Source organism: Heterocephalus glaber, unplaced genomic scaffold (genome assembly GCF_053883595.1).
Source record: "Heterocephalus glaber isolate CG9 unplaced genomic scaffold, H.glaber_assembly_v1.0 deba00001481, whole genome shotgun sequence".
Taxonomy (NCBI): domain Eukaryota; kingdom Metazoa; phylum Chordata; class Mammalia; order Rodentia; family Bathyergidae; genus Heterocephalus; species Heterocephalus glaber.
The window spans coordinates 11208943-11235314 of NW_028258317.1; the positions used below are offsets into that span (position 1 = coordinate 11208943).

General features: G+C 40.1%; 1 protein-coding gene and 1 pseudogene across 14 annotated transcripts in view; both read right to left on the reverse strand.

Annotated features, from left to right (window-relative positions):
- The window catches only part of Invs (inversin), a 174671-nt gene that overhangs the window by 23593 nt on the left and 124706 nt on the right, over positions 1-26372 (reverse strand). For all 13 annotated transcript variants that reach the window (XR_206094.4, XR_002389442.2, XM_021244616.2 and 10 more), the window contains one exon: positions 6175-6446. Coding sequence is in view for 11 of the 13 variants with exons in the window: in XM_021244616.2 (XP_021100275.1) it covers positions 6175-6446 (272 nt within the window). In the remaining 2 variants the exon portion in view is untranslated. The remainder of the gene's footprint in view (positions 1-6174; positions 6447-26372) is intronic.
- On the reverse strand, positions 6467-26369 carry LOC147825813 (peroxisome biogenesis factor 2-like; annotated as a pseudogene). Its single transcript, XR_015440152.1, has one exon. The product of XR_015440152.1 is annotated as a peroxisome biogenesis factor 2-like (transcript).

Genomic DNA, 26372 nt, shown 5'->3' on the forward strand with positions numbered 1-26372 from the left:
AGTACTCCATTTTATAAAAAAAAACACATCTTCTTTATCCAGTCTCCAGTTGATGGGCACTTGGGTTGTTTCCAAGCTTTAGCAATTTCACACTGTGCTGCAATAAACATGGGTGCACATGTATCGCTGTGGTATGATTCTTTTAATTCTTTTGGGAAGATACCCAGCATTTAAGCAAATATATACAGGCAGGTGGCAGGTGGGTGGTGCCAACAGAGAGAATGAATAATAAAACAGATACACAGGTTATCCAAATAATGTGTTTTCAGAAACAGACTTTACTCTTAAATGTATTCCTTTTTTTCTTTTTGGTACCAAGGATCAAACTCGGATCCTTGTGCTTTCAAGGCAGTTGGCGGAACCACTGAGCTAAACCCCTGGCACCCTTAAGTGTAAATAATCTAAGCCAGGTGTGATGACACATTCCTGTAGTTCCAGCACCAAGGGAGACTGAAATAGGAAGATTGCAAGTTCAAGTTCTGCCTGGGCAACTCAGGGAGACCCTGTCTAAAAACAAAAAGGGCTAGGAGTTTTGGTCAGTGGTAGAGTACCCCTGGGTTCAGTTCCCAGTACCTCAATAAAAAAGAATAAACTGGCTCTCTTCATGTAAAGAAAAGGGCGGGGCTATAGAAAATGCACCCTCAGGGGGATGGGGTAGGAAAGGAGTAGAAAATAGAAAGGAGTAAAAGAAGATACCTACCAAAATGACAGAAACCCAAAACACTGACAATAGCAAATGCTGGTAGGGATGTGGAGTGTTTTGATTTATTGCTGGTCGGAATGCAAAATGTTATAGCCATTTGAAAAATAGTTTGGTACTTTCTCACAAAACTAATATACTCTTTCCATAAGATCCAGCAATCACATTCCTTGGTATTTACCCACCAGTGGTGCTGAGAACTTTAGTCTGCACAATTTGCACATGGATATTTATAGCACCTTTATTCATAACAGGCCAAACTTTGAGGTGATCAAGATGTTCTTCAACAAATGAATTGATAAACTGTGGTACATCCAGGCAACAGAATATTATATAGCACTAAAAAGGAAATGATCAAGCCATGAAAAGACATAGAGGAACATTAGATGCTTATTACCAAGTGACAGAAGTTTCCAGAAAGGCCACCCAGTATATGATTCCAATTATATGACAATCTGTAAGAGGCAAAATTAGGGACTCAATGACAAAGACAAGTTGTTGCCAGGGGCTAGGAGAGAGAGAGGGATGAATATGTGGAACACAGTAGATTTTTTTGGGTAGTGAAACTACACTATATGATACTATAGTTGTGAGTCCATGTAATTACAAATTTGTTCTGTCTTGGGTAGGTTGAGTATGAGATCTATTTGAGGGCCGTGGATTTAGCTCAGTGGTCTTGCCGCCTGCTGTGCAAGCACAAGGACTCGAATTCGATCCCGAGTACCGAAGAAGAAGAAGAAGAAGGAGGAGGAGGAGGAGGAGGAGCAGGAGGAGGGGAGAAGATCCATTTGAGACATACAAATGAGGATATAAATAACTGAATATATGTAAGTGGAACAAGGAAGAGAGGTCAGGAAGCCTTTGGCATGAAGAAACTAAGTGAATTTGCTGCCCCAGCTACTGTGCATGTGTCCACTGTAAGGACTTGCTTTTACTCACACCAATCACAGCTCCCAGCTCTGACAGTACAGAGTGAGAATAAGAAAACAATAGGCTGGCCCTTGAAACAATGAGTTTCTCCTCACACACTCGAAAAACCACAATGACACAAAGATAACTTTATCTTCCCACCTCACGTGAGCAATCTGTCACCAAGTCCCCTTGATTCTACTTTTTTTTTGGTGGTGGTGGTGGTGCTCGGGATTGAACCCAGGGCCTTCTCACTGAGCTACATGCCCAGCACCCCCATACCTTATTTTGATACAGAGTCTCATTAAATTGCCTTGTCTGTGCTTGAACTTGCAATCCTCCTGTCTCAGCCTCCCACAGTGCTTGGATTACAGATGTAGCCCTCATGCTCGGTTTCAGTTCCACTCCAAAGGCCACCTGCTGTTCCTCACCCGGCTGCTGCTGTTTAGCACAGACCTATCTGGTCCCTCCAGTCCACCCTCCACTTAGCCACAGCGATCTTTCTAACGATTAGCCCTCTTTCTATTTCCCCATTTGAAATAATGAGGGTAATTACCAGAAAAGCACACATTCACAGAGCTCTTTAGGCACGGTCTTTACATCTTTACATGGCCTATCTCTGCTGCTCTCAATTTTCTAAGGAAGGTATTATTTCCTTTTTTCCAAAGAGAGAATGAGGCTTGGTGAGGGTAGGTAACTTGTGCAAGTTTACACTGCCAGAGAGTGGCAGAGTCTAAGTGTAAACTCAGGCTGTGTAATTCCAAAGCTTGATTTGCACAAATCATAAACAAGCAGAAGGGAACCATTAACTTGGAGAGAGAAGGAAGTTGCTTGCTAGACACCTTTAAATCTGCCCCCTTTCAGGGCCCTCAGCTTCCTGGTTCTTAAAAGGCTGAACTAGATGTTCTGCAAAGACCCACATGCTGTAACATTCTCTATGAGATGGGGTGAAGGACAGAGTGGGGTGATACATGTTTCCCATCTCTAGGTTCTTACTGGGATGCTCACCTGTCAAGGTGTAGACTGCTTGAACCCTGGTCAGCTGAAGCAGCTGTGCCTCCTCTTTACGTGGCCAATCATGATTCGAGTTGCCTATGATGTGGGGGGTTCCTGGAAACACTATGCCATAGAGGCTGGAGTCAGTGGTCATTCTTGATTCCTGAAAGGATCTATTTTCCTTTGTACTGTGGTCTCTTGGGCAGATGAATGGAATAAAGACTGCCCATGTTCCTTTTCCTTACATCCAAGTCAGCCTCACAGCCTCTTATCCTTTAGCTGTTCCCCAAAGTCTAGATGCTGGGCTTTTCTGAGACCCTGTCTGCACATTTGAATCTGGCTCATCACAAAAGTCCCTTACTGTAGGTGCCACTTCCTGGTCTCAAATGAGCAAGAATCTCCCCCACCTCAGAGTTGTTCTAGAACACTAACTTCAATTTTTTTTTGACAATGGCATAAACCAAGAACTAAGTCTTCTATTGTGGCCTAATATACTCATACGCATGCATATACCTACAAACACACTCACATAATATATACATATATGTAGATAACACTGAAAGAGAAATTATTACCTTTATAATGTGTACCGTACTTTGGTATTTTCTATTGTAGTCTGCTCCAGTAGAAGGAATAGAAATGCTAGAGTCTGGTCTAATCCCCTAAATTCATTTTGTGAGCCACCCATGGCTTGAAAAGTCATTGAAAAACTATACCAGATCACCTTGAGAAAGTCTAACTAGTATCACTGTAATGAACAGACAGAAAGATTGGTTATTAGAAACTGAAACAACATGGAGTTTTCAGATGTGAGGCCACCTCATCAGACTGTGACTAGGTCCACAGTAGACCTTACTGGCCTTGAGGTTAACCACTCCAGGATGTTTCATAATAAGGCTAATGTGAATCATCTACCCTGTGTAGTTGTAAGTCTGAAATTACTGTGCTCCCCGATCTCTCTGCTCTGTAGGGCTCTGGACTAAAGAACTATTAACATTTATCTATTTGAAGGGATTAAGTGTAATTCTGGGGATAGACAGTAAACCCATGTAACCAATGTTATACCCATTGCTATAGGAAAAAACTTCATGGTGTGATCCTTAGTCTTGAGAATTCAATATAGCAGGCACATAATGTGGCTTCAAAAATGAATGAATTAAATGAATGCACGTATAAGTGATTTAGTGAAGAAGAAACAAATCTTTGCCACAACGTGGGATTCTGTTATATAACTTACATAAATACTTTTTGTCCTATGTTTAATGACCTGTTGAGTCTCTAGCATCTAGCAAATGTAATATGTATATATCACTATTATATAATTTTGGCACATCTTCCATCCAGAGGTCATGTTTCTTCACGCCCTTGAATCTGGGCTGGCATTGTGACTTACTGTGATGAAGAGAATGTGGTAGAAGTGATGTGAAAGTTCTGAAGTCTAGGCCTTGCAGCTTCTCTGCCTTCTCTCAGAGCACTGTTCTGAGAAGAGCACGTAAGGAAGATGGTCTGACTTACTGGAGAAGACAGGCCACATGCAAGAGAATGGAGTCACCTCTGTCACCATCCAGCACCATGCCATGTTGGGCTTTGCTGCCCGGCCAGCTCACCAGCAGCTACATGAGAGAGTCCAGGTGACCAGCAGAGGAACTGCTTGGCTAACCCACAGAACTATGTTTAACCTATAGCCACTTTGTTTTAGGGGGTGGTTTGTTATGCCACAAGAGATCATTGACAGCAAAACTGATATTTAAAGAGACACATGAATGCCCATGTAACAAACAATCACACTGTCTTTAAGGACTGCCTCGCTGATATACAGTCACAGTAGAATAGACTATGGAACTATTTTCCAGGAATTTTTATGGTCATTACTTTTACAGAGAAATTCTTGGCCAGATTAGTAATGTTTCTGTCCATAACTGCCTTGCAGGATAGAGTAGCTTGTTTCACAGCTAAGGGACCTGAAGTCCAGAGAAACAAACTGAGATGTCCAAACCCTGAATTAAGTAATCATGAGATTGCAGAGACTCTTTCTGAGGATCTACAGGGTGGAAACTATTTTCATAGTTATACTGACATAATTTGCCTTTTTCACTATATCAGCATTTGCATTAGATTTTGGCGGGTTCCCACCATTCCGTAACTTGTAAGAGTGGCTCAGTGTGTTTAAATTCCCTTACCAAAACACTGGTTCATGCTGAACACCTGCTTTCCTTCTGGGAGTCTGAAATGTTGGCATACACTAGGCAGAGGGTACCTCTGTGAATGACTCATGATAAAAATCCTGGAGTCCAAGGTTTGTGTGAACTTTTCTTGTAGACAAAAAGTTGTTTAACTGATCAATACTGTTGCTGAAGGAATTATGTTGTGTGTGACTCCACTGGGAGAGGACTCTTAAAAGATTGTGCCTGTTTTCTTTTGCTCCATAAACCTTTTCCCTTTGCTGATTTTCCTTTGTGTGCTTTTATTATAATAAATCATAGTCATGAGTACAAGTATACAGTAAGTCCTGTGAGTCTTCCCAGCAAATAACCAAACCTGAGGGTGGTGCTGGGGACCCTGACACACTAAATGAACTCCATGGAATAATCCCCTAAAACCTAGGCCAGGATATATCGTACTAAACTTTTGAGAACTAAAGATAACAAAAGAATCCTGAAAGCCGAGAAATATAACATGTTTTGCAGGAATGTTCCCTTGAAAGACCATTTGCAATGACCTGGATTACTCATCTGAAACCACAGAAATCAGGAGGAGGAGGCACAATAATTTTCAAGTGCTAAAAGAAAAGAACTGTCAACCATAAATTCTATGTCTGGCTTAATTCTTTAGAAATGAAATAAAAGAATACTTAAATGGGAGAGGATGATCAAAGCATGTTATATGCCAAAACTAAACCCACTATTTTGTATAACCAATATGCACCAAAACAACAATGGGAAAAGACCATATTTAGACAAAAGGAAATTCAAAAGAATTTCTTGCTGGCAAACCTACTTTAAAGATTGGCTAAAAAAAGCTCTTCAGTCAGAAAGGAAATGGTAAAAGAAGGAATCCTGGAGCATCAGGAATGAGGAAGAAACTACAGAAGAGTAGATTTATGAGTACATAAAATAGACTCTTCTTTTTCTCATGAGTTTTATAAATTATATTTGCTGATTGAAATAAAAATAATAAAAACATCTGATCCCAAGGGAAAGTAAGGCTACCTAAATGGAAGTGAGGTTTCCACATTTCACTCAGTGGTAAAATGCTGGTGTTAGCAGACTGTAACAAATCACATATGTACATTGTAGTCTCCACAGCCACCGCTCTGGAAACTATAGAAACAGATACACTCAAAAACACAATAAACCTATCAAGATGGAATCCTAAAAAATGTTCTAATAACCAACATGAGGGGAAGAAAAGAGGAACAGAGGACTGAGAACCATAGGAAACAGAAAACAAATCATAAAATGGTAGACTTAAGTGCCAGTAATTGCCTTAAAGGCAACTGCCTACCTACACCCAATAAAAGAGCCTATAGTCCATGGGCTGGCAGCAAATAACAAAGTGCACACACTTACCCTTTGGTTTCCTGGAGTCTGTTTCCTGCAGGTCTGATAAGACATTCTGCTCCTTCTGGGGGGGTCTGCTTGGAGACCTTCTGTTGTCTTTTGGCTCAGGGCCTTGGGCTTTGTGGCCAGCAGGTGGCTGCTCTCTTGGGTCCCTGCTCTGCCTGCTGGGCTCATCATGGGGACTGAGAAGACAGGGAAGGGCTTGAGGTTTGTGGGAATTTGGGCTGAACTGTCCTTGCTGCTGCTCTGCCTCTTTCCGCTTGTTTTCTTCTTCCCGCTTTCTGGAAGCCAAGCAAAAGAGGAGGAGGAAAACGTTAAAAGCATACCACCTGCTCAAGGGTCTCTGAGTTGTACTGAATTTTAGGAGAAGCTTCCATACCACAGAAGGGGTTTGGAAATTCACATTTTCCAGGAGTATTCTTTTCTCCAGATAGAATAAAAGTCCTCTCATTTTACACCAGCCTTACAGCTCAAAGGGTGATGGAGCCAAAAAGAAACTTCCAGATTAATCTTCACACTGTTGAGACACACTTTACAGGTCGCCATGCTACTTTATGTGAGTCAACACCTCGCCAAGGGTGTGTGTCCTCCACACGCGTGTGATCCTGGAGCTACCTGAAACTCTACCCCTTTTCTCCTGTTACAGGAAGCACAGCAGACTGCAACTGACAGCAGTCATGGGGATGACTTTGAATCAGCTCCACTTATTGAAAAAAAGACCATCAGCAAACCTTAATGATTATATGAAAAACTTACAAAGCACCTCACAACACATCTATGAAGTGTAATACTGCCACTGAGAGCCCAGCCAAGGAGTCAGGCCCACTCCCTCTGCAGATGAGGCCCAGCCGGTAGGATAATTTTCAAAGAGTCATCACAATTAGCTGGGGGCCAAGTTGCAACCATTGAGAAGCAGTAGCATGAAATAAGCCTTGGCTGGAAATGAGTAGCAGAGGTGACAAGGCAGCTCAGAAGGGTAACCAGGCTAGGGAGGGGTCAGGAGCTTGAGGATGAAGGGGCTAAGGGCAGGATTTGTTTGACCAATGTCACTAATTGTAGGGATTGCCAAGGGAGAGACAGTAGGGAGAAAAAAATCTACTATTTTCTGAGTCTCTGCTGAGAACTGGTACAGAATGGGCACCATAGAGTTCAGGTCCCCCACAGAGGAAATGTCGATCGAGAAAGAGACAGCTAGGAAAACAGAGACTTAACCTGTCATGGAAGAAATGTGACAGTGTGCCTGCACAGAAGAGGTAGTAATGAATTTTGTCTGGAAAATCAAGGTTCCAGTCACTGGTCCCCCAAAATATGTAGGAGTCTGCCAGACAGAGAGGTGGGAAGGTGGATTTTAGACTGAAGGAGGAATTTGGGCAAAGGGAGGAAGTATGGGAAAACATCCTGGTTTGCTGCTTTTGATCTTTGATTAGTGCTTTTGATAGACAGCTGGCACCGATATGTACCTGCTTCCCAGATAATCCAGTTATTACTCAAGGAGGTTAAAAGTTCTGATTTGGAATGTGCTAGAGAGAATGTGTGGTGGGAAGTGTAAGAAGTTTTCTAGTTCTGCTTCTGCCAACAACTGCCAAGTGACTGAGTCAATCACTTTCCTGTCAGAAACCAGTTTTGCTGGGTCTAATACTTGTATGATAGCTCAGAAAGCAGCTGGTTTAGAAATAAGCTGCTTTGCAGAATTTGGGGATTTTTCAGACATCGAGGTTGTTTTACTGTAATACTGGATCCCCTTACAGGGAAACCCTGTTGGTACAAACACTTTGACAAGCTTGGGGGAAGAGTGAGAGCTGGTAGATGGGGAGATGTTTAGGGTCCATGTGGTGACCAGCAATGAGGTCCCAGAGCAAAAGGATGCTCTGCAGGAGACACATTTGTTGGTAGCTCCAGACAATGAGGGAGAAGATGAAAGAACAGGGAGAGGGAAGGCAGGTAGGAGACAGGGAAGATGAGAGACTGGTCAGAACAAGGGCCAGGGGAGAGAAATCGAATCCTCCCATGATGAGGTGTTAGAAAAGGACTTTGGCTCTTTACTCCTCACACTTGATGGGCTGAATCATCTGGGTCTTATTAGTTACAAGTTTGATACAGCAAGTCTAGGGATAGTCTGAAGAGTCTGTTTCCCACAAGTACTCAGTAACATAGGTATTGCTGGTTCTCTGAGCCCACCTTGAGTAGCAAGCCTTAAGAAAACAGGAGAGGGCCAGGGATTTAGCTCAGTGGTTTCACCGCCTGCTGCGCAAGTGCAAGGACCCAAGTTCGATCCCCGGTACCAAAAAAAAAAGAACAGGAGAGTGGGCCGGGGATTTGGCTCAGTGGTTCCGCCGCCTGCCTTGCAAGCGCAAGGTTCTGAGTTCAATTTCTGGTACCAAAAAAAAAAGAGAGAGAACAGGAGCACCTAATATGGACTGACTATACCATACGGGATAAGAAACCCAATTCTCCTGAGCACTATCAACTTTGACAGTTGTCTTTTTTGTTTGTTTGTTTTGGTACCAGGGAATTGAACTCCCAACCTTGTGCTTGCGAGACAGGTGGCGGAACCACTGAGCTAAATCCCCAGTCCGAGCACTATCAACTTTAAGGTCTACCATGTTCACTCATACTTTTTTTTTCAATTTTCATTTTTATTAGTATATATTTGCTTTTTAAATGAGCAAACTGACAAGCTGTAGAATTAAGACACAGGACTCAGCTACAAGAGCTGAGTCAGAGACTCTCAGCTACCAAGCAGTTGCAGAATTCAGACTTCCCCAGACTGGAATTGGAAGCAAAGCTTATTTAGATTTCAAGGGACAGAGAAGACCCAGGTGACTTGGAGAAGCCTCTGACCTGAGTCCAAGCTTACTTATCTCATGGCTTTCTATGGAGTCATCACAGAGAACACGGCCAGATGGGTTATACTAACTCCTGTAGAGCTCTGATGTTTATTCACCTCTGGTTTTGCTACATCCTTGCCAAGTGCTAACCCTTGAGTTGCTGCACTGCAGTCGGTAGATGAGCTGGATGGCCTGTCAGGCTCTGTGTCTGGGATTCACACAGATGCCAGCGGGTGCTCTTCAGTGATCTGTCAGGGAAGAGGCTGCTTCTCAGAAGGTGGAAGCTCTGGGAGGCTGGTGTGCTGCTAATTGACCCAACAGCTTGCTCTAGGCAGGGTAAGGGGATGCTGCTCTGGATACAGCCCCGAGGAACAGAGCTGCTTTAAGAAAATGATACTAGCCTCGCAAGCGCAAGGACCAGAGTTTGATCCCCTATACAAAAAAAAAAGAAAGAAAATGATACTAGCTCTTTAGACAGACACCCCTGTATGGTGCTCTGGGTTGGCATCTACATGGATCTCAATGCCACTGGAAGGGCTCTAAGGTGATAAATTAGACTTGGTTATTTGAGTAGTTGTTTCTTTTTGGAAAACCAAACAGCCATCCTTAATTCTAAGAAGCCATTGTCCAAACAGCACCTGGGCAAACTTTGTCACGGCAGGCCTTTCTGAGCTTCCAACAAAGGCAGCCCCATGGCAAACAGGGGATGCAGCTTTTAAGAGTAATAAAGATGTCCAGAAAGCATGGGGGCCCAGCCTTCCTGATCTCTTTGGGGAGGTTTATAGGAGACTGATTTTTCATTTTGGTAAAAGTAAGCAGAATTAGAAGAAACAATGTAATCATCATTATATGTAGTTAGACCTTGAGTATATGAAATTAATTTCATTTTTTAAAAAGGATGCATTTTGGGGCCGGGGATTTAGCTCAGTGGTTTCGCCACCTGCTGCACAAGCACAAGGACCTGAGTTCAATCCCCGGTACCAAAAAAAAAAAAAAAAAAGGATGTATTTTGCTCTAAAGAATCTTCCAGGTGGCACCAAGTCTCAAGGCTCAGTATTGAATGCTTGCTCTTACCAATAGTCAGGAGTCAGACTTGTAAGCACCTTGAGTCTAAGAGGTTAAGAGAATTGCAGTTTCATGTGCAAGTATATTATAGAGGTGAGGCTCTCTGCTCTTGTGTCTATGACAGGAACTGTCATAAAGCTGTCAAATGCTAATTTGTTCATGATCAAATGCAGGGAATTGGAAAAGCAAATAAGGGCCAGAGTATGTTGTGAAGATAAGTGGTACATAGATGTGTTTTCTGCCTTGAGTCAGGCAAAGAAACTAAAGTGGTACTCACAGAGATCCACAGTATTAAAAAGGAAGGAGATCCCAGAATATGCAGTCCAACTCTTCCATGTGATAGGTGGGGAAACTAAGGCCTAGAGTGATTAATGACTTATGTAAGGTTTTAGATCCATTTTAGGGGCAGTTATTAAATGTTTACTAAATTCTGGCTATATACCAAATACTCCAAGGTACTGGAGATAGGAAGACATGAAACATATCCCTTGTCTTAAGGAGGTGAAGATCACGTGGGGAAACTGGATCCATACACTTCTGCAGATAGAGAGTTCTAGATGTGTTGAGTGCTAAAACAGACACATCTACACAGAGCTATGGAAGGATGTGGTAGACAGTCACTAATTAAACCAAGAGCAAGAAAGGCCCCAGATGAAGAATGTCAAAGTGAGAGGAGAGAAGTGAGAGGTTATCCAGGCAAAGGAAGAGCATGAACTTAGCTCTCACTTTGACTCACAAGAGATCTCAAAACCAGTTCTTCATGTAACTTAAAAAATTCCTTATAAATATCCTGTAGAGATGATAATTCATCTCCTGTTGGAACATTTCCAGTGAGGGGGGGCTGATTACCTCAAGAGACAGAAAAGGTTTTGCTATAACCTTTTTAGCTGCTGTTGCACAGTATCTAGGGGTCTGTCAGAGTCTATCTCTTCATTGTTGCTGAATAACAGGCACAGTAATATTTGGCCTTTAACTTCCTCTCAAGGGAATAAGAAAATGTGTGCCTTAGGACCTCTGGCTTATTCAACCTTAGAGATGAAAGGGGTCATGTAGTCCAGTGGTTTTTAACTTTTTGTGATTCACAAACCCCCTTTGAAAATGAGATTTAAAAAAATATAGATACTTGAAGCTACACCACCCCGTTCCGGGCCTCCCAGCCGGGGGCAGACCAGTGAGGAGCTGAGCCACACAGGCACCTGCAGCACCATCACCCCCCCACCCACCCCCACCTCTGGCCTCCTAGTTGTGCCTGTACCTAGATCCACACCCTAGAGGCACAGGGGGTCATAAAGGCCATTGTCCTGAGCTCCAGAAGACAGACCAGAAGTGAACAACAGAAAGAGGGCCTCTCCCAGGCTCCTTGATGAAAATTGAAGCCCACTGGAAAAGTGAAGAGAATCTTCGCAATAAAGACATACCAGACCACTGTACTTGATAAGTTGGAGGATAATCACCTCCCATCGGAACCTGGACTATCTTCAGGGGAAGGGCAGCTGGAACCTGCAATAGAACCTTGCAGAGTTCAACCCTGCAGGAGGTCAGGGAGCTCAACTTGGGCCTTGCAGAGAGAAATCAGCCTGAATCTCAAGGGTCTGGTACTGACTTGCTGAGACTAATTGACTTAGACTTGCATACTTCGGCCCATGTTGTCTATTGTGACACTAGAGACATACCCTGAAGGAGGCCCTTCATTTTCATTTTTTATTTTCAAAATTATTTTTTTCTCTCATTTTTAATTTTTAATTTTTATGTTTTTTTCTACTCTTTAAAAAATTTTTTTCTTTTCTCTCTTTCTCTCACTCTCTTGCTCTCCCACATTGTTCTTCATCTCCCTTTTTGTTCCTGTCCTAATTGGGATTTCTTCTTTCTTTTTCTTTTCTTCTTGCTTTTTCCTTCTCTCAATTGTCATTAGTTTCAAAGGAAAGCGAATACAGTTGCTAGCTTCTCTATTGCTGACAGGTTGTTCTGTCCTTGTCTTTTCCTCTTGTCTTCAACAGTTCCCTAGAGTTTGCGTGATCTTCCTGTGTCCTCTGGCCTCACTTCTAACCTTTCCTTTTCCTTCTACCTATCCATCCCTCCCTCCCCAACTCCTTCTCAGTCCCTATCCTGAAGGGTAAAGTTGCTATCTTGAAGACTCTATTCACTATAAACATATTTTGGGCTGGTCCTTGATTTTGATTTATTCACACCATTAAAGGTGATAGATTAATAACTACCACAAATTGTTATTTTCTAAGCTGTACTTTATATTATTGTTATTGCTGATTGTATCACTTGGGCTAAGGTGCTGTGATTGATCTAATCAGTTATCCTTCTGGTATAATGAAAATGAGATTGCCCCAGAGTCATTAGAGACTCAGAACCTTAAGACCAGCTATATTTGGAAGACACCTCTGAGAAGCAGTCATTCCATAAGGGTTCTAAATACAAGCAACAATGATAACTACAATAACCAATATAGAAATATCAACCCAGGAGCTAAACCAAGGACAGTACCAACAACAAAAATAGGAATGAGACATCATTTAAGCAAGGCTCAATCCCAGACTTCCAGCTCACCAAAGGCAAACTCTAGGGGAAACAAGGTGGAAAAGTCTGATATTCAACCACCTGGACACCCTGAACTGATAGCACAGGAAGTAACAAAACAGATGAATGAGGCTCTAGAAAAATTTAAAACAGAAATAGTTTCCCAGATAACTACAGAGACGGTGAGCAGAGTAAAAGACATGATTAGAGGCTCTAGAACAGAAACAGATAAAAAAAAATAGATGAGTTCAGGACCATGATGGAAGCCATGAATGCCCAGCATAGGAAAGAAATGGAAATCATGAACATCCAACATAGGAAAGAAATGGAATCCATGAAACAGATTCAAACATATAACCAGGAGATTAAAAACTCTACTGAAAGTATACACAGCAGAATGAGCCCATCTGAAGACAGAATATAAGATATAGAAGACAGGATGGTGGTCTGTGACCATGAAAAGAGAGATCTCTTAAAACTAGTAAGGAAACCTGAGAAATCAATCCAACAGCTCATAGATGACGCAAAGAAGTATAAGACTGATAGGAGTATACAAAAAAGCATGAGAAAGTACAAATGACATAAAAAAACTGTTCACAGAATCAAGGAGAGAAAACTTCCCAAATAGAGCAAAAGAATTTGGCATATAGCCAGATGAGGCATATAAGACTCCAATTAGCCTTGATCAAAAAAAAATCTACACCTAGACATGTAATAATCAAGATCCCAGAAACCCAACAGAAGAACAAAATACTACAAGCAGTTAGAGAAAAGAAACAAATCACATACAAAGGAAAGCACATCAGAATCACAGCAGACTTTTTTTTTTCCTTCAATTTATTTATCGGTACATTTTAGGTAAACAATACATTTACATTTATCATTGGGTGCTTGTACCTGTACATGATGTATCTTGGTTCTTATTTTTTTCCCCATTACCTATGCACCCTTCACACCCTCCACCCTTCCCTATTTACAAAGACTTTGTTTCCATTTTTTTCCTTTTCTTATAATTTTTCCTTTCCCCTTCCCCTCCCACCACCCCTACCCCTTTGGACCTTTTCTTCCTATTTCAAATTATCAATTATTCATTTTAATTCTTACTTACACTTTCAGTTTCTCACACTAGAGAAACTATTTGGTATTTACACATGTGTGTCCTATTTATTTCACTTATGAGTATGGCTGCAATATGCATCCATTTAGCTATAAATGTCTCTACTTTCTCATTCTTTATGGCTGAGTAGTACTCCATTTTATTTTTTTAAAAACTACATCTTTTTTATCCAGTTTCCAGTTGATGGGTACTTGGGCTGTTTCCAAGCTTTAGCTATTACAAACTGTGCTGCTATAAACATGTGTGCACATATATCACTGTGGTATGATTCTTTTAATTCTTTAGGAAAGATCCCCACCAGGGGAATAGCTGGGTCAAATGGGACCTCTAGCCCTAGTTCTTTGAGGTATCTCCATACTGATTTCCACAGAGGTTGCACCAGTCTGCACTCCCATCAACAATGGAGAAGGGTTCCTTTCTCCTCACACCCCCACCACCATTTGTTATTGATTTCTTGATAGCAGCCATGCTTTCTGGGGTGAGGTGGAATCTTAGTGTTGTTTTCATCTGCATTGTTCGATTGACCACTGATGTTGAACATTTTTTCATATATTTATTTGCTCACAGGAGACTTTTCAAAACAAACCCTCAAATCAAGGAGGGCCTGAGGTGAGGTATTTCAAGCCCTAAAAGAAAACAAACTCCAACCTAGACTGATATATCCTGCAAAACTATCTTTCAAAATTGATGGGGAATTAAAATACTTCCATGACAAAGAATACCTGAGAAACTTCATAAATACCAAACCAGCACTCCAAGCAATTTTTAAAAATATCCTAAAAAAAGACAATGAAGGTCACAACTCCATGAGGCCCAACAGAGCAAATCCATCAGGCAAGTTAAGAAATTAAAAGGAGAGGGGGAAAAAGAAAAACCAGCCTACAACAGGAAAATAACATGACAATGATAAGTCAATACATATCAATTATAACCATCAATGTTAATGGCCTCAACTCACCAATCAAAAGAAACAGACTGGCAGAATGGATTAAGAAGCAAAATCCAACAATATCTGTATACAAGAAATGGACCTAGTTTAAAAAGAAACTCATAGACTGAAAGTAAAAGAATGGAAAACAGTTTTCCCCATGACAGGAACCTGGAAAAAAACAGGGGTAGCTATCTTATTTACACACAAAGTAAATTTCAAACCATAACTAATTTAGAGAGACAAAGAAGGTCACTACATAAAAAAGGGAACAATCCAAGAAGAAGAGATGGCAATCATAAATAAATAAATAAATACATATATGCACCAAATACTAATGCCCTCAACAATACAAAACAAATATTAAGGGATGTGAAAAACCAAGTAAGCACTAATACAATTGTAGTGGGGGACCTCAATATGCCACTGTCACAAATAAACAGATCATCTAAACAAAAAATCAACAATGAAATACTAGAACTGAACCAAGCTTTTGAAGAAATGGACTTAATAGACGTCTACAGAGTGTTCCACCCCACAAAATCAGAATATACATTCTTTTCAGCTGCACACGGGTCATTTTCCAAAACAGACCACATACTAGTCATAGAACATGAACATGTTTAAGTAAATGCAAAGGAATTGAAGTTATCCCCTGTATATTATCAGACCATAGTGCAATTAAACTGGAGATCAATAGTGTAAGAAACCACAAGAACTTCACAAACACATGGAAACTGAATAACACTCTCCTGAACAACCAATGGGTCACAGAGGAAATTAAAGAAGAAATTAGACAGTTTTTGCAATTAAATGATAATGCCAGTACAACATACAGGAATCTATGGGACACAGTGAAAGCAGTTCTGGGAGGGAAATTCATAGCAGTGAATGCCCACACTAGGAAAACAAAGTGAGCTCAAATAAACAATCTAATGCTGAATCTTTATTTATTTATTTTTTTTGGTACTGGGGATTGAACTTGGGTCCTTGTCCTTGCATAGCAGGTGGCAAAACCACTGAGCTAAATCCCCGGCCCTAATGCTGAATCTTAAGCTCCTAGAAAAAGAAGAGTAAGACAGACCCCAAGCTCATACAAGGGAGGAAATTATAAAGATCAGAGCAGAAATCAATGCAATGGAGACTAAGAGAACAATACAAAAAATCAACGAAATGAAGAGTTGGTTTTGCAAAAGAATAAATAAAACTGATAAATTCTTAGCCAACCTTATCAAAAAAAGGAAAGAAAAGGCTCAAATCCATGCAATTAGGAATGAAAAAGGTGAAGTCACAACAGATCCAGCAGAAATCCAGAGGATCATCAATACCTACTTCAAGAACCTGTACTCTAATAAAATGGAAAACACAGAAGAAATGGACAGATTTCTAGACACATATTAATTACCAAAGTTGAACAAAGAAGATATAAAAATTCAAAACACCCCAATTATGATCAGTGAAATTGAAAATGTAATTAAAAAGTTACCAACCAAGAAAAGCCCAGGTCCTGATGGCTTCACTGCCAAATTCTACAAGACATTTAGAGAAGAACTATTGCCACTACTCTTTAAATTTTTCAATGAAATTGAAAGGGAAGCAACACTCCCAAATTCATTCCTGGAAGCAAGTGTTACTTTGATTCCCAAACCAGGGAAAGACCCAACCCAAAAAGAGAACTACAGGCCAATCTCCCTAATGAATATAGATACAAAAATCCTCAATAAGATACTGACAAACAGAATACAGAGGGTCATCAAGAAGATCGTATACCCTGACCAAATCAGATTTATCCCAGGGATGCAAGGATGGTTCAACATCCATAAATCAATAAATATAATACACTATATTAACAAAGTCAAGGACAAAAACCATATGATCATCTCAATAGATGCAGAAAAGGCATTTGACAAAATCTAATACCCATTCATGATAAAAACGCTACAGAAAATTGGAATAGAAGGTCTTTATCTCAACCTGATTAAGGCTATCTATGAAAAACCAACAGCCAACATCATACTAAATGGTCAAAAACTGAAAACCTTCATGCTAAAATCAGGAACAAGAGAAGGATGGCAAATATCATCACTCCTGTTCAATATAATTTTGGAAATATTAACCACAAGAATTAGACAAGAGAAAGACATAAAAGGAATAAAGATAGGAAAGGAAGAAGTTAAACTGTCATTATTTCCTGATGATATGATACTCTACATTGAAGACACAAAAAATTCAGTCAAAAGCCTTCTAGACCTAATTGACAGATTCAGTAGAGTAGCTGGATACAAGGTAAACACTCAAAAATCAATAGCCTTCTTGTACACAAATAACAGACTTACTGAGAGAGAAATTAGGGAAACAATTCCTTTCACAATAGCATCCAAAAACCTGAAATATCTAGGAATCAATCTAATGAAGGAAGCAAAAGACCTCTACAAAACTGAGAGCTACAACACTCTGAAAAAAGAGATCGAAGAGGATATAAGAAAATGAAAAGACGAGCTGGGGATTTAGCTCAGTGCTTTTGCCACCTGCTGCGCAAGTCCAAGGACCCAAGTTCGATCCCTGGTACCAAAAAAAAAAAAAAAAAAAGGAAAGACATCCCTTGTTCCTGGGTAGGAAGAACCAATATAGTGCAAATGGCCATACTTCCAAAACTGCTATACAGATTCAATGCAATCCCAATTGAAATCCCAACAGTATATTTCACAGAGCTAAAAAAAACAATCCAAAAATTCATTTGGAACCAGAAGAGACCTAGAATAGCAAAAGCAATTCTAGGCAACAGAGACATGGCAGAGGGTATCACAATCCCCAACTTGAAACTATACTACAAAGCTACTGTGATAAAAACAGCATGGTACTGGCAAAGAAAGAGACCTGAGGATCAGTGGAGTAGACTAGAAGATACAGAAGCAACTCCATATATAATCGCCTACCTCATCTTTGACAAAGGAGCCAACCATCCTCACTGGAGGAAAGATAGCCTCTTTAACAAATGGTGTTGGAAAAACTGGATTTCAACTTGCCAAAAATTAAAACTATGCCCCTATCTTTCATCATGCACTAAACTAAAATTGAAGTGGATTAAAGATCTAAATACTAAACCAGAAACACTAAACTTGCTGGAAGATATGTTAAGTAGAGCTCTTGAAGATATTGGCATGGGAAAAAACTTTATGAACAAATCCTCAATAGTATGGGAACTAGCACAAAGAATCAACAACTGGGATCTCATCTTATTAAAAAGCTTCTATACTGCAAGAGAAACCACCAACAGAACTAAGAGACAATCTACAGCGTGGGAAAAAATTTTTACCAGCTGTTCCTCAGACAAAGGTCTACTATCTAGAATATATAAAGAACTCTAAAAAATCAGACCCCCCAAATATAAATTCAGAAATGGGCATCTGAAATGAGCAGACATTTCTCAGACAAAGAAGTAAAAGTAGCAAATAAGTATATGAAAAAATGTTCAATATCATTGGTCATTGGAGAGATGCAGATGAAAACAATGCTAAGATTCTACCTTACCCCAGTAAGAATGGCTGCTATCAAGAAATCAACCAATAATAAATGCTGGTGGGGGTGTGGAGAGAAAAGAAACCTTCTTCATTGTAGGTGGGAGTGCAAACTGGTCCAACCACTGTGGAAATTAACATGGAGATACCTCAAACAACTAGGATTGGAAGTCCCATTTGACCCAGCTATTCCCCTGGTGGGTGTCTTCCCCAAAGAATTAAAAGAATCATACCACAGTGATATATGCTCATCCATGTTTTTTTTTTTTTTGCTCATCCATGTTTATAGTAGCACAGTTTGTAATAGCTAAAGCTTGGAAACATCCCAATTGCCCACCAACTGGAGACTGGATAAAGAAGATGTGTTTTTTTTTTAATAAAATGGAGTACTACTCAGCCATAAAGAATGAGAAAGTAGAGACATTTATAGGTAAGTGGATGCACACTGAGGCCATACTCTTAAGTGAAATAAATAGGACACACATGTGTAAATACCAAATAGCTTCTCTGGTGTGAAAAACTAAAAGTGTAAATAAGGATCAAAATGTATAGTTGATATTGTGAAATAGGAAGAAAAGGTCTAAAGGAGTAGGGGAATTGGGAGGGGGAGGGGAAAGGAAAGAAGGGAGGAGAAAAGGAAGAAAATGGAAACAAAGTCTTTGTAATTAGGGAAGGGTGGAGGGGTGAAGGGAGGGCAGGGGAATGGGGAAAAATAAGAATCAAGATACATCATGTAAAGGTACAAGATCCCAATGATGAATGTAACTGTACTGTATACCTAAAATGTACCAATAAAGTTAATGGAAAAAAAATAGATACTCTCCCCCAAAATGAATATATGTTCCTGGCACACAAAATGCTGCATACAGTCTCATGGCATCATGGAGCCCTACAGCCCATCCCAGAGTCAGAGGTCTTTTTATTTTGCTCATGAGAAACTGATGCTCTGAGAAATGAGATGGCATGAAGAAGTAGAACCATGGAAGCTATTCCCTATGCATCTGATGACTTTGTGAGAGAAAGTCGGATACATGGGTCAACTCTGAAAAGAGGTGCTGTACTGACAAGCCGGAGATGTTTAGGGGAGCAGGCTGCAGTCAGTTATAAAGTCAAAGGGATTCTGTAGTCGGACAGGGAGTGTCATGAGCACTCTCTTTAAATATCTGAAAGTTGTTTTATGGGAAAGGATTTGGACTTTTTTCTTTGGCTTTAAGTAGCTGCAGGACAGGGTAGAAGAGGACTACTGCCAGACAGAGCTCTCCACTAATCCACTAAGGAAAGGAGCTGCCTTAAGAAGTGCAGACTTCCTTGTCACATCACTTGAGGACTGCAGTCTCTTCTAGAAGGGACTTAAGCAGCATAAAGGGTTGAACCAAGTGACCAAAATCAAACTGGATTATGAGACTTACTCAATCTCAGAGCAGCCAGAAAGTAGCCCTGGTCTCCACGAGGGCATGGTAAATGAGGAAGTGAAGAACATTCGGGATACTGAGACATCAAGTGGGATGATATGGGAGGGTGTTGGCATAAAGAAAAATAAGGCTTAGAGTAAATGGAAGTAAAATGTCAAGGGACTTACATAGCATCATGGCTGGTATTCAAGAATGATATCTGTTAAGATAGAAAAAAGTAAAAGGACATTTCAAAGGAGAAGTTAACAATCAATGGTGTCATCACTAGCGAGGAAATAAGGAAGCCAGAAGAGAGATAGATTGTTGTGGGTTTCACACTATGAGTCTGAAGTGATAGTGGCCACAGGATGTGCAAATGGGAATGTCCAGGTGTCTGAAGTGTTGGCAAGTGACAAAAGGGGCCGACAAAGTGGAGATGCCCAGTAGGCAACTGAAGATATGGGATTAGTGTTGCAGGAGGTCAGGATGTCAGCCAGATTAAGGGGTTATCTACAGAGATGAACTAATTAAAGTGGTTTTTAAAAAAAAGACAGAGTCTCACTATGTTGCCCAGGCTGGTGTCAAATCCTGGTGCTCAAGTGTTCCTCCTGCCTCAGTCTCCTGAGTAGCTGGGACTATGGTGCACACCAATATGCTCATCTGTAATTTAAATTTTAAGACAGGGTACATTTTCAATGGAAAATTGTATAACATGAACAGAAGTAAAAACCGACCTGCAGGGCTGACCTTAGTGTGGCAATGGGATCATTAAAAAGATGTGAGAAGGAAGAGTCACAGAAAGGAGATCTGATAGTAGAGGGTGAAACAAGAACCTGGTAAAAAGTAAGCTTCAGGGAAGAGGGGGAGCAGCATAAACATGGTCTTCTGTAAATGTGCATTCCACTCTGAGCTTTGGCAGGTAAATTACAGTAATGTTCATTTTGGCAGCAACACAAGTAGTGCAGTGTGAGTTATAAAGTGCTTTTAAGTGGATTATAGACACCCCTTAAATAGAAGTTTCTAAAATATCTGCCTTAGAAAACATGATGACAACTTTTCTCTGCCCCAATTTCTGTATCATAAATTAGAGATCACTTTACTTCAAGGTTAATGAGTTCCTTTTATACCCTCACTTTAAGGAATGTGATTTTGTCACCCTAACATGGTTGAATGGGAAATGTACACTGAGGTAACAGGATGCTCCTTTTATCACAAGGAAGCACAGCCCCCATTTAAAAGTGTTTTTAAAAATTAAGTTCAGAAACATAAAATTAAGAAAGACGACATATCTTCAATGGTAGAGAAACTAATCAAGAAAACATCTTAAAGTGGGATTGAGCTAGATATTTTCTAAATGCTTTGGTTTCAAGTCCTGTGGCTGGCAGTCACACTACTTTATTGTTTTTTAAAAAATAGGCTAGGCCGGGGATTTAGCTCAGTGGTTTCGCCACCTGCTGCGCAAGTGCAAGGACCTGAGTTCAATCCCCGGTACTAAAAAAACAATTAATTAATTAATTAAATAAAAACAGGCTTTTTAAACTTGCCAATATTTAATTTTTCTTTTTTTTCTTTTTTCGGGTTTGTTTTTTTGGGTTTTCTTTGAGACAAGGTCTCACTATGTAGTTCATGCTGGACTTGAACTCACTATGTAGCTCAGGTTGGCCTCAAACTCACAGCAATTTTCCTGCCTCAGCTTCCCGAGTGCTGGGATTACGGGCATGCACCACCATGCCCAGCCACTTGCCAATATTTTAAAGCCCCTCTTCTGTATAGGAGAACTTGTCAAAGGTAGATTTTTAGTTCCTCGCTCTAAACTGACTCAATAGTATGCCTAGCCAAGCTTGAGGTCCCAGGCATAGAACTGGGCAGTGTCGCAGGCAAAGGAGTAGAAGAGGCTGCCCTCACTAATGAGTAGAAGAGGCGGCCCTCACTAACAAGTTTTTACAGGACAGGGGAGGGCCTAGAAATCAACTAGTCTAACTTATGATCATGTTTCACAGATGAAGAAACTGAGGCCCAGAGAGAAATGCTGTTTTCAAGTCATTGCAAGTAAATACTAGAGGCTGGGCTCGAATTCAAATGTCTTTCCTCTCTACCACCCCTCTTTCTTCAGCTGGAAAGAGAATTAGGTGAAAAGAAGACTTCAGGGCTCCTGTCCAGCAATGAAATGGAACATGTTTGGATTAATACACTCTTTTAGGGGGATGTAAATGTCAGTATATTACTTTTTTAGAGTTCCACTTCATATACTTTAAATTCTGAAAACAGATTCTCACACTGTAAACTGGAGTTATGGGAATCACTAGTTGGAAATACAGTAGCCCCTTTTAATCTGTGGTTTTACTTTCCAGTTTCAGTTATCCACTATGAACTGTAGTCCAGGATATTAAATAGAAAATTCCATAAATAAATAATTCATCAGCTATATTATGGCCATTCTGAGCACCATGGCGAAAACTGCTGTTTTGCTCTATCAGAATGTGCATCACCTCTTTGTCTAGTGTATTGATGCTACATAACTCCCTGCCCAGTAGTCACTTAGCCATCTTGGTTATCAGATCCACTGCTGTGGTATCACAGTGCTTCTGTAAAAATAACCCTAATTTTACTTAGTAATGGCTCAAAAGTGATGCTGGCAGTTCAGCTATGTTGAAGAGATGCTGTAAATACAGTGCTTCCTTTAAGTGGAAAGGTGAAAGTACAATGAGATATTTTCAGAGACCATGTTCACATGCTTTTTATTATGTCATATTGTTATGATTGTTCTATGTAATTATTGTTTTTAATCTCTTAATGTACCTAATTTATAATTAAACTTATTATGGGTATGTATGTATAGGGAAAAACATAGTTATTTACAGATGCCCCTCTGTTTAGGACAGATTTACATCCTGGAAAACCCAAGGTAAGTTTAAAACATCGCAAATTAAAAATGCATTGAGTGCACATAGCCTATCAATTATCATAGCTTAGCAATGAAGAGCTTTCTTTCTCTTCCTGATCACATGGCTTACTGGGAGCTGTGTTTCATCGATGCTGCCCAGAATTATGAGAGAGGATCATACCACACATCACTAGTCCAGGCAACAAGAAATATTTAAACTGTGAAATACAGTTTCTACATTACTTTCACATCATCTTAAGGTCCAAAAATTATAATGTGAACTAACGTAATCTGAGGACCATCTATGCTATCCAAGATTTCAGGCATCCTTGGGGGACACTGAAACTACAGTACAATACTGCACCCCTTACAGAGAATATTCACTTGCACCTCAGGATAATTTGTCTTGGGTATTACCTACTTATAGTTGTCATTCATATACAGAGAGCTTTCATAAGAAGCCTAAAACAAAGAGGCATGTAGAGGCTTTAGGTTAATACTGGATTCTCTGGCATAGTGGAAGGAAGAGAACCTCATTAAGAGGAGAGTGCAAGGTACTATTTTCTAGAATGCTGTCTACTTTAATAGATTTAGAGTCACAGAAAGTGATGTTTTCACCAATCTTATCTATGGAAGTCTGAAATTATGGTTAGCATACTAGTACGTGGTGGAATTTAACTTCTCATTAAAATTATTTATCTTGCTTTATTATTTTTAATGACTATTTAAGTATTATTAATTTTAATGGCTATGTTTATTACACTTATGCCTCCCCCTTGTGGGCAAGATATGTAAGGATCTGAGTTGAAGGGCTCAAGATTTGGAAACATTTCATATACATATATCCAGGAAGTTAGCCTTTAGGAATCAGCCTGTTATCTTCCTCTTCATCATCAGAGATTCACTTCTGATATTTAAAATTCTCCTACTTAACACAAGTATCAGAGCAAAGGTTAACCAAAGCAGAATCAGTTATTTAGGCGATATAATTACAATATGCAATAGGCACAAATGGCTTTTTTGTGTACTTCGTATAACTGTCCAAAAAAGTGAAGTCCTTGATGAAGTATAGTCTTTGATTTTAGTCACCATTTTATCCTTAAGCTTTTGACAAGGGTTTTATATGTATAGTAAGCAGTCAATTAATATTTCTTTAATAAAGTATTTTATAGTCAGCCTTCCATATCCACTGGTTCTGCATCCTTACATTCAACTGACCATGGATTGAAAATACTCAAAAAAAATGCATCTGTACTGAAAATGTTTACATTTTTTGTCTTTATTCCCTAGACAACCCAGTATTATTATTATTGTTATTTACATATCATTCAAATTGCATTAGGTATTTTAAGTAATCTAAAGATGATTTCAAGTGTATGGGGAGGGTGTGTGTGTGGGTTATTTGCAAAGACTGTGCTGTTTTATATAAGAGTTTTGAGCATCTGTGGATTTTGGTATCTGCAGGGAGTCCTGGAAAAAATCAATCCCCCACAGATACAGAGGGACAACTGTATTTAGTACAGATTTGTGTTTTTTCTTCAGTCTCCAATATACTTTATCTTTAGAGTCCAAATGCTTTCTATGAAGAAGCAAAATGAAGGAACATTCTTAATAGTCATCTGACAAAAAACATTCCATTATTCTTGACATTAAAAATTGAATGCAGTTTTAAAAAAAATGAACATTAACATAATCTGTTTAGAATCACATTTTCCAGTGATTAGAATTTAGTTTTTGCCTAGAAAAGAACTGAAGATAGTGGCTGAGAAGTGCATGCCTTATGAAAGACATGTAAATGTAAGGATGATTAATATTGAGCATTTGAAAATACATTTTGTCCTCAGGGGAAACAATTTTAGTTTCTAAAGAGTATTCACTTCTGACATCTCAATTCCTGATTTCAGTGGCTGCACACTGTGTACCTCTGTGCCACATTTAGGACAAGTAAAGTACATGTCAAATAAGAAACTACTCTTCACACAGTAACAGCAGAAGATGTGTTCACATCCTATGGTGTGAGGCAAGGTGGGCCACTCTCCACACAGAGAACATTCTTTGCCACTGGTGGCTAATGTACTGTCACTATTTGGTGCACCAGTAAGGGGGATACACCATGAAGATAATTTGGGTTTCAATTTCTGGATATTGATAAGTGGTGAGGGAAAAATCAGAAACTCAGCAAAACCATGCCAGAGGAGTTCCCTATTCATATACTCAATGCCAACTTCATGGATATTTTGGCGCTTGCAAAATACAGAATGAACGCCTAGGAGACATTCTGTTAAAGTTGCAAACTTTCCTCTTTGAAGGAACATCAAAAAAGTAACTAACCTAATTTCAAAAGTCCAAACATGAAATTCACACATTGTTTGACTTTCCCAAATGATGCTAAATGATGATTTCGAAACTAATCATAGCATTGTTCTTCTAGCCACCTCCCACCAATGGTACATGCAGCATACCAGAGTTTCTGATTTTTACTTGGTGGATGATATCTTGGGTTTGGGGAAAAACTGTTTCTGTACTGAATATTCAAAACTGATTGTCCCACAGTGGCATTTTTGGAGTAGATGGTGAATCGCCATAAGAAAAGCCACAAGAATGCTTTCACTTCTGGTTCAAAGCAAGCTAACAGCCCTGCCTTAAATCCATGAAAGCACTGAGCAAACTGAGACCAAACTAGCTGCTCCAGGGCCTTGTTTAGTTCAAGTGCATCAAATTGACTTATTCTTAGCACTCTGTTGGTACTCTTAGTATCCCCTTCTCTGGGCGCCATGTCTTCTCTGAAGGTCTCTTTTCCCCTTCTTGCAGCTCCTTCAAGACTTGACAGCCTATAGCTATGGCAGTGGGGGTCTTTGCTGCAATTTCTTTTGTGAAATCTTTACCTCAGTCTTGCCAGGAACTTAGGAGTCTGCGAAATGCCCACGCTCCATGGAACTTTTTCAGAAACATTCTCTGGAAACTTTGCCTTTTCCTAGCTGAATCTGAGTTACACAGGCTTCTGGAACTTGTGGGCTTAAAGAACGCGGACGAGCTGAAGGGCCGAGGAGCCGAAGGGCCGAAAAGCCAAAGGGCCCAGATTTGTTAAGGAATCAGCCAGTGGGGCAGAGCCAATTATCTGTACATGTTGGTTGCTTTATAAATTGAAACTAGATATAGATTAGTCCAGTAAAAGTAGGCTACATATTGGTATAAGTTTCTTTTGAAAAGGAAGAGTAAGAAGACAAGTTATCTCTTTGTAACTTACTCTAGGCAGCAACCCTACATGTACTAACTCCCTGCAGTGGGTGGCAGTGATGGTGGTTTGTCCTAGGGCTAGACCGTCAGGTTCTAATCTATGAAAAATAGCCACCAAGAAAAGGTTAGGCATTCACCCTTCACTTAGCCTTATTCCTCTGAAGACCAAGTGGTGAGAAAAATGGGAAAGGTGACTGTTAATGGCTTTTTTGAGGTGTTCCCCCAAAGGCTCATAGTGTCATAGGTAAGGGTTTTTCAGAGGTGGCTGGATCTAGAGTGTGTGATGTTGGAATTGATTCATGGTGCAATGCTAGGATCAAGGGCACTAGGATTAAGGGTGTGAGTGCTACCTACCCTAAGTAGTCTAGATAAGATATAAAGGATAGAAAGAGCTGTAGTTGTCTCTTGCTTGCTTTGTTGCCTTTTGCCCATTATGAATTGTTTCTCCTCTGCCATGCCTGTCTGCCATGCCACCCTGCCTTGGAGCCAGACAATTATGAACTAAATCCCCTACAAACTTTGAGCCAAATAAATCTTTCCCCCTTAAACTTTGGGTGTTGGGTATTTTGTCCCAGCAATGACAGAAAAGTTACTAAGACCGTGACAAAGCACAAGGGCCAAAAGGAAATCAAACTCTCTCCTCATTCTCTTTCCTGGCCACCCCAGAACCCCCAAACCCCTGTGCCCTGCTTCTGGGTTTTGAGAACACA